Genomic DNA, 8,827 nt, shown 5'->3' with positions numbered 1-8,827 from the left:
ATCCTGAAGGAATATCCCCCATCACTAAGGAAGGGAAGGGAGCTTATGAAGGATTCAAGCTGAATTAGTTGATGTGACGTATGTAAAGCAGCAATCTGTTAAAAGTAAAAAAAAAATAGAAAATTAAAATAAAATATTGATTGCTATCATAGTATTTTTTAAAAACATGGGAGCTTTTCAGCTGTTCTGATTATTTTTAACTATCAGGTTGCCAAACAACGAAAATAGGAAGCATACAATTTTCTGCTGGCACAGATGTTCCCAATGATCATGACCTCTCATAAATCTCACATTTGTACATAGTCAGCATTAGTCAGGAATTTATTTTCTGTAGGTGAGAAGTGAGTAAACAGACCTAATTGGTTTTACTTGTTTAAGAAATAGGAGTTTCCCATTGGCAGAGAACTGTTTGCAATTCTCTTTGTAGGAGGGGCTACAGAACTGTATAACCTCAAGGCAAAGCTACTGACTGAGCTTAGAGTGAGTTTATACTGTGTACAAGGTAAGCTTTTTGGATTTTGGACATGCATAGGGAATTAGTGTACTTGAAACTAAGTCAGTGAATGGGTTTTATGGGTTGTATACTTGTATGTACTTTCTTTACTAACATGGTTATGTACATCAAATGTAATCAAATGATTAAATCATTAATCAACTTTCTAGGTGTACAGATTTAAGCAAAAGAAATGTAGATTTCAGAAGTGTGGAGTGCTTCCACTCACACCCTTCTTCTTATTGTAGAGAAGATGACATGTTATTTACAAAGGGAATACGCTTTTTTTTTTTTAGCTATTTTCTTTTGCTTCAATTTTATTGTTGACACGGTGTTGATAACTGTGAAGCTAGTATAAACTAGGCACTGTCTACATGTTTGCTGCTGATGTGCACGCACAGGTTCTGAATGGGGTGGATGACAGTCTGTCTAGAAATCGTTGTTGGTTTAAATTCCAGCAGAGTTGGGATTGGACCAAGCAGGTATTGCACTTTGGCCCTGCCTGTGGTAAAGGCAAATCTAATGTTACCAGAGACAAAATTAAATTCCATGTCCTCGGGTGCTTGCCTAAAGAAATGAGAGGAATGGGGAGTGTTGCAAATGAGATTGAACGCTTATAATGGGGGAAAAAAAAATCCTTCCTCTCACTTTTATAATGGAGCATAATGGCTGCTGGAGAAAGCACAGCAGTTGCTGAGTTTGTATTGTGTATCTAATTAAACAGTAAACTGTATCCTGAGATAATGCCAAAATAAACAGAGCAGCGTATCTTGCACACCCTGCTTTTTGGTCAGAGCAGAACACTTTGGGATGCAAATGGGTTTTGATTTGCTTTCTCTCTGACATGGGCCAATTGCTCTCAGTACAGAGTTCTGCTTAACTAACCTGCACATATAAAAGACATTTTAAGGCAAAATGATACAATGCAGTCTCTCAATATAGTCTTTTACCTCCTCTGCTAATCTGATGAGAGTCTTGGACCATAAATCGTTGGTTTCAAACAAGACAACTTTGATCAATGCTTGAGAACCAGTTGGAAGCTCAAAACCAGCATTCTGAATCTTTATTTTGCAAAACTTACAGTAGGAAATCAGGCACGCGGAAACATGTCTGGGAAACCCAAGCTGCACTACTTCAACGGACGAGGCCGAATGGAATCAATACGTTGGCTACTAGCAGCAGCTGGGGTTGAGGTTTGCCTCTGTTTTTTATACTAACAGCATGTGACAAATATGTATTTTTACTCTTCCTTATAAAAAATGTGACTGACCAGCAGTTGCAGGCTCTGCATTTAGTGCATTTGTTGGCCAAGCCAACAATGACCACTAGTTTACCCTAAGCAGGGGGGCAAGTTCCTGTTTCACTTCCAAGTATCATGCGCCAAGCCTACTGGTAGCACCACAAATGCCTCTCCCGTGTAGCTAGTGAAAGAAAAAATTTAAAACCACAGCAGCAGACCCTGGCTTTTTATCTTCTGATCACAGGGGTCGAGCACTTTCAATTCTGAAGACCTTCAGTTAAATCCCAATGTCCAAAACAGAAAAAAAATATTATGCCTACTACAATGTAGCTTACCCCTGAAGGTACTGTATGTTATAAAACACAGAGTAATTGTTTTTACCTCTAATGGGTTTTGATATTAAACTGGAGAGGGAGTGTGGGGATCTGTGTGTTTTAAGAGCTGTGATTTTTTTGTCATGGTGATGGGCAATGTGCCAAAAAGCTGCACCGGGCACGTGATCTCTTCTCTTTGTCCCACCTTTTGCCAGCTTGTGGCAAAGGAGCTATACCACTGTTCTGCTGCTGCAGTGTGGATTTACCTATCTTCCTCTCTCCCTGAACCACCTATTGCCAGCACTGACAACTGAAGCAGCATGGTCATCGTTTGCTCAGCAGACAGGGTTTTGTGCCTTTCAGTCACTTCAGCTTTACCCAAAATCTTACCTGCACAAAAATATGAATCACACGTGAAAGGGAAGAGGAGGGGATGTGACAGAGGCAAAATAAATTTTTAAAGATATCACTTTCAAATCTGATGTATTTTTTAAAAAATAAAATTCCCCAAAACACAGCTCTTTGTGCTGTCATTGTTTCATGCAAAGCAGAAGCTAAAATTTGCAGTGACAACACAACTTTTCTTCTGTATTTCCTGCAGTTTGAAGAATGTTTTCTGGAAACAAAGGATGACCTGACAAAGTTACAGAAGGGTAAGTTTCCTTCACTTTTTAATGATTAGATAATAATAATTAGAATTGTTTCTCTTAGAACACCTAATAAGTCTTATGTCTCCTAAAAAGAAAATCCAGACTGGATTGTACATGAGGTATCACAGATGCACACTGCAGTGTGTTAGGCGGTATCATCCACCCAGTTGCTTCAGTCTTCACTGAATCACAGAATGGCTGAGGTCAGAAGGGACCTCTCGAGATCGTCTGCTCCACCTCCCCTCTTCAAGCAAGGCCACCTAGAGACAGTTGCCCAGGACAGTGTCTAGTTGGGGTTTGAGTATCTCCAAGGATGGACACTCCACAGCCTCTCTGGGCAACCCGTGCCAGTGTTCAGTCACTCCCATGGTAAAAAAGCCTTTCCTTAAGTTCAGATGATTGACTCTCCTTTGTTTCAGTTTGTGCCCATTGCCTCCCATCCTATGACAGGTTTTTGTAATCAGATCATCTTGGAATTCATTAGCATTTTAGGTTGACTACAAAGTTGGTTTATAATCCATATGAAATCAGAGCTCCAGATTTCTGAGTTTGACCTGTACTTCTGATGCATTCCTGTTTCCCAAGGCAACTACTCACCTTGCTATCTTTAGCTTCCATCTTTGTGAACATGATATTTGCATTTCCTCCAAACCGAATTACATGTCTGTGCTCTTATTTGGCTTTTCAAAGAACTCTGAGCTGGGGTTGGCATTTGCAGTCCTGGTCTGCTTTAGGAACAATGACTTGATCCCCCTGCCACCTGCCAGCTTTCAAAAATTATTTTGAGACACGAGCATGAATGAAAAAATGCCCTTAATAGCAGACAGTTTCTCTGCATGATTGCCTTACAGTGGATATGAAGACGGATGTAGCTGATCAGTTATCTGAGTCAAGAAATATGAATCCATAAAGCAAATACTCTGACTCACTTCTCTGATTGGTTCCTGGAGGTATTTTGACTTCTTCCTTGCTAGAATAAGGCTTCTGCAGACTAATAAGGGATTTACATAGCTACAGTCTCACACCAAGTGATATTTGGCTCTTGCAGGAATCTCATGAAACCCACTTATTATTCCCTGCTTCACAACCGTACAGATGTATTCCATTCTATAAAGCCAATATAGTAGTCACAAAGATATTATATGCATTTATATTCACATTTTATTTTGATAAGCCTTTAAATAGTCCAGATTTCCATAATACTTACCAAAGCATGACAGGAACTGGCTGGGTCATATCCTTCTCATCTTTATTAACCTCCATGAAAATCATCTGGGTCAGGGCCATGCAGCACAGGACATGTTTTTTTCAGTATGTGACTGCTAGAAGTTCTGCATTTGGGTGCTTCCTCAGACCTGAAGAAAATTCAAGAAGCTGATTGCTATAATACTAAGTTATTAACATGTTACTAAGAAATGGTTCTTGGTTTCATGGTAAGCATTTCCATACCTTGTTGTGAGAATGAGGAAGGCTGCCACTGAAAGGGCATTGGAACAGGCTGCCCAGGGAAGTGTTTGAGTCACCACCCCTGGGGGTATTTAAAAGATGTGTAGACATGGCACTTAGGGACATGGTTTAGCCATGGACTTGGCAGTGTTAGGTTAATGGTTGGACTCGATCTTAAGGGTCTTTTCCAACCTAAATGATTCTATGATTCTAAATAAAAAATAATACATGTGGTTACTTTGCCACCCACCTACTAATGGTTCTCATTCAGAGACTGAATGTCTCCTTGTCTTGTCCCCTTTTCCCTAGATGGATCCCTGCTGTTTCAGCAAGTGCCAATGGTGGAGATCGATGGAATGAAGATGGTGCAGAGCAGAGCCATTAGCAACTACATTGCAACGAAGTACAACCTCTACGGGAAGGACCTGAAGGAGAGAGCCCTGTACCGTAACAGTACCACCTTTGTTTGTTAGACTACAGTTCATACTACCTGTGTAACACAAAAGTATCCCAGCTCACAGTTAGATTCAGGGTGATACAGCAGCTTTTCATGTAGCACATATTGATTGAGACTGCGGGTGATGTCTACAACAGTAATAATCAGCTAGATTAGATAGGCAGCATGGTGCAAGGGAGTTCATGAAGATCAAAGGTCAATACAGTTATTAGAAGAAAGCAGTTAGGAGTGCAGAGGGTGGGCTCTCTTACGAATGCTGCTTTTCATTTTCTGCAGTTGTCAGCAGTAGGCATTTCCACATCAAATTCAGGGAAATGTCTCTGATGGAAACAAAAAAATTGTCTCTCTAATAAACAGGAATTAGAATTAGAATTAATAACTGGTTATTAAAGGACAGGGCTATTAGGGCACATGGTTTGACCTGAAGTATTTTTAAATGCTTCCAGTTAATTGCCACCAGTAAACACATGTCAAAATATTTCTTAGGAATTGTACAGACCCACTGTTCAACTTGGCATGTCTGATTGGATTTTTAACACAAGTTTGGATAACACACGTGCCAATTTTGTATTCAGGTTTGAAAAAACTTAATAGAGAGAAGTATCAGCCCTAGTGAAAAATGGAAAGGGTACAGTCTTTTAGTTTTTGGTTAGGCACTTTGCACTTGTCTTTCATCCACGTTTGCCCCTCGCCCCCACCCTGAAGCTACTGCTCTCCAGGGGGAACTGCTCCAAGCTATGCGTGCTGGATAGAAGAGGTGGAGAGTTCCCAACATCTCAGTGGGGTTATGCCAGTAGCTATGGTGCTATTCAGACCTACTGTGTTTGGCTTAACCAACTGGATCTATTGCTTTCAGAATTGATATGTATGTGGAAGCAGTAATAGATCTGAACGAGTTACTCATGACCCATACTTTCCAACCAGCGGATAAAAAGGAGCAACATTTTGCTACTATTGTGGACAAGGCCACAAACAGATACTTCCCAGTCTTTGAGAAGGTAGGTGGCAAAGAGGTAGTAGCTTAATGAATATTGTTTCCCTGAAACTCCATACTGGACCTACACAAACAATTTTTATTGAGGAAAAGAGAGAAGAAGAATTACCACTTAAATATAAATGCTACGGTTTTGGTGGGGCTGGAATGAGGATGGAGACAGGACACTACAGAGGGGACAGAAGGCACTACAAATCTGGGAGAGATGCAGAGCTGCAAAAACCCAGGACACACTGATCTCCCCAAATGTCCATGTTTCAGTCTGTATATTGTTTCAGACAAAAGACACTACAGCATCAGCTTTTACATAAAGTTTCCTCCTGAAGTGCAGAACCCCCTCTACCATACATGCTATGTAAAAGCTTTACAGCTCCTTCTGTAACAAAAGGGAGGATGGATTAGCTGGGTTTCAAGACCATGAGGCACAGAGAGCTCCCAATGCAATATTCCCAAAATTGAAGAGGAAACAGGTGAGAAGTAAGGGAGCTGCCCATAATTTGAAAGAGTCCAAGATATTCTTACTATGCCATCCGCTGAACTTAAGCCTCTTGTAAATTTTGTATAGGCATTTGCAGTGGTGGTTGTATCCCATAAGGCTTAGCCTCCAACTCAGCAGTGCTAATTACATGAGCTACAAAAGTGAAGGCAAGAGGGGTACAACTGAGCTGCCAGAAAGAAATGCTGAAGAGAAAGGACTGACAAATTATGCCTAGGATGACAGCGTGGTCAGATCATTCATTTGTACTACAGATGTTCTTACTGCATTTCCTTCTTTCAAAGGATAACTCCATGCAGTGTATGACCTTGCTTTGAATATATCATATTAAGTCATAGAGAGGGAAAAAAAAGAGACATCTAATTCTGGTTCTCTGTTTTTAGGTTTTGAAAGACCATGGACAAGACTTTCTTGTTGGCAACCGGCTTTAGCAGGGCAGATGTACAATTACTTGAAACCCTTTTAATGGCAGAAGAGTGCAAGCCTGATATACTTGTCAAATTTCCCCTCTTGCAGGTAATTGAATGGACATTGAATGGCCAATGAATCAAAGCAGGACCACTGATCTAAACTGGCTGAGAAATACGGGAGATTGGGAGGGTGAGGAAAGAAGTGAAAGACAAAATCAACATCAAATATCCTAAGTACTTTTAGCTGGCCTCAAATACTGATGATTATTGCCACCTTCTGTCACTATAGCCACAAAAGCATAATAGGATGAAGCATATAGATTCTTCTGCAGAATCAACCCATAATGTTACTTTTAGAGCATGGATAACATCTAAATGTCTGACAGTTACCATGGTTCTTAAGCACAGTGATGTTTTGGTTTTTTTTTTGTAGAGTTTTAAAGCCAGAATAAGCAATATCCCCACAATAAAGAAATTCCTGCAGCCTGGCAGCCAGAGGAAACCACCACTACAAGAAAAAGATGTACCAAAACTGATGAAAATTTTCCACTGAGCAGCAACCAAAACCCCCAGAAACTCTATTTCATTGTCTTTGTGTTTGCTGATGCTGGCAAAATGAAATTAATGAAAGTAGTGAAAAAGTTTTCGATCTCTCTTTCATTAGCTACAGGACTGGTTTTAGCCTACTGCAAACACTTTCAAGGTAAATCAACATGAGCGTACCAGCAAATTAAATAGTTCACTGCATTATGGGGTACACTGGACAACACAGGATGTCTTAAATTACTTGAGAGAATACCTGAAATAAAGTCTTACTACTGACACTCAAACCTGGTTTGTTCAATGACTTCTTGCTGCTATTTATATACCTAAGGACTCTCTGGTTCTGCCTTTCTGGCATTCCCAAGAGTTGCTGGAAAATGAAGAGAGCTTAGTCCAAACAGTGGACGATGTATCTGTTCTGGGAAATGTCAGGAAAAGCCTGCAGGTTCTGGTTTGATGGGGATGACAGGTTTGGATTCAGCTTTCCTCTGACCTTAACTTGGAGTATGCTGGGACCAGAGGTCCTACTGCACCTGTGTGTTGTCACTAGACATTTAAACTCTTGTGCTGTAGCTTCACCAATATTTCCTTTTGCGGAGGCTCAGGACATCACACACAGACCAATGTGATCAGGTGAAGCCCACTTTACTAGAGCATCAGACATCATTTTATACATTGATTACATCCATACATGCGTTTAGCTATTTTACTATTGGTTACACACATTATTCATGCACTGTCCACACGTCTAGTTACACTTAATGATTGGTTATATCAACACTGTACACGCACATAAACATAAAACATAATTGGTTATACTAAAACATGTGAGACTTGTCTCAGTCTAATTGGTCAAGATAAACTGCCGAATTGAGGTTGTTTGTGCCAAGTTCTCTTTATCATGGAATGCGCACCTGTGTTTTTCTAATTGGTATCTTTCTTATTTTTGTCTTCTTGTTTATTCTGTTCAAGGCCTTCTAAAGGCGTCTGGAATGCTCTTGTGACCATTAGCTAAATATGTTCCCACAACATCCTTTAACATAAGGTCTACTGTAGCAGCTAAAAGCACCTTGCAGACTCGACTGAGAAACTAATGCTTGTTGCCAACTGTCAAGTTGAAAACTTATTGTTTGAGGAAGGAGGAGTCAGATTGGTGTCAGGTGCTAGTGAGACCTTGAAATGTAGGAGTTCATTGTTGACTGATGTCACTTTATATTAAACTCAGTTAAATGTAAGTTGTACATAAGTTGTACATTATAATCACTTAAATCAAGCTCTACTACTGAGAGGCTAGCAAGACAGTCGAACACATAAATATGTATACTATTTCAACACCAAATCAACGAAGTATGTAAATGCAACAGCCAGTACCCTAAAACCAACTAATGATCTAGTACTGGCAGTTTTAAGCTGGGCAAACTCAGGGCACTAAAACCCTTGCTAGTACCCACAGTTTCCTTGTAAGAAATGCCATGTGGCTGGAACCAGTTTTTAGCATGAAGAAAGGAAAAAACCCAATGTTTTTCTGCACAGATAGAGCATGGATTTAATTAGAGTTGTTGCAAGAGCCGTTTCCTCCCGCCTCACTGAAGCATTCGGGCAGCACTTGCAGCTGCTGAGCACTGTCAGAAATTTGAGCCAGAAACTTTGGCTGTGGCTGCCAACTCTCTGCAGTGCAAGTTCCTCTGCACAGTCAGGCGGTTTTAGGAGCATGCGCTCATGTTGTCCCACAAGCGGGGCTTGATACGTGGTGTGCAATAAGCCAATCTTACACATAGAGCTGA

The 8,827-nt window shown here is 40.5% G+C and overlaps 1 protein-coding gene across 1 annotated transcript; it reads left to right on the top strand.

Moving 5' to 3' along the window:
- Nucleotides 1-310: 310 nt before the first annotated feature.
- LOC115351290 (glutathione S-transferase-like) lies at nucleotides 311-7,330 on the top strand. The gene is given in 8 exon segments (XM_030037901.2): nucleotides 311-502; nucleotides 1,577-1,686; nucleotides 2,649-2,700; nucleotides 4,453-4,585; nucleotides 5,457-5,598; nucleotides 6,474-6,518; nucleotides 6,520-6,606; nucleotides 6,934-7,330. Coding segments are annotated over 7 exon segments (666 nt in total). The 5' UTR covers nucleotides 311-502; nucleotides 1,577-1,599; the 3' UTR covers nucleotides 7,054-7,330.
- Nucleotides 7,331-8,827: the final 1,497 nt, after the last annotated feature.

The sequence above is a fragment of the Aquila chrysaetos genome, chromosome 15, assembly GCF_900496995.4.
Source record: "Aquila chrysaetos chrysaetos chromosome 15, bAquChr1.4, whole genome shotgun sequence".
Lineage (NCBI taxonomy): Eukaryota > Metazoa > Chordata > Aves > Accipitriformes > Accipitridae > Aquila > Aquila chrysaetos.
This window is presented reverse-complemented; position numbering and strand designations above follow the sequence as displayed.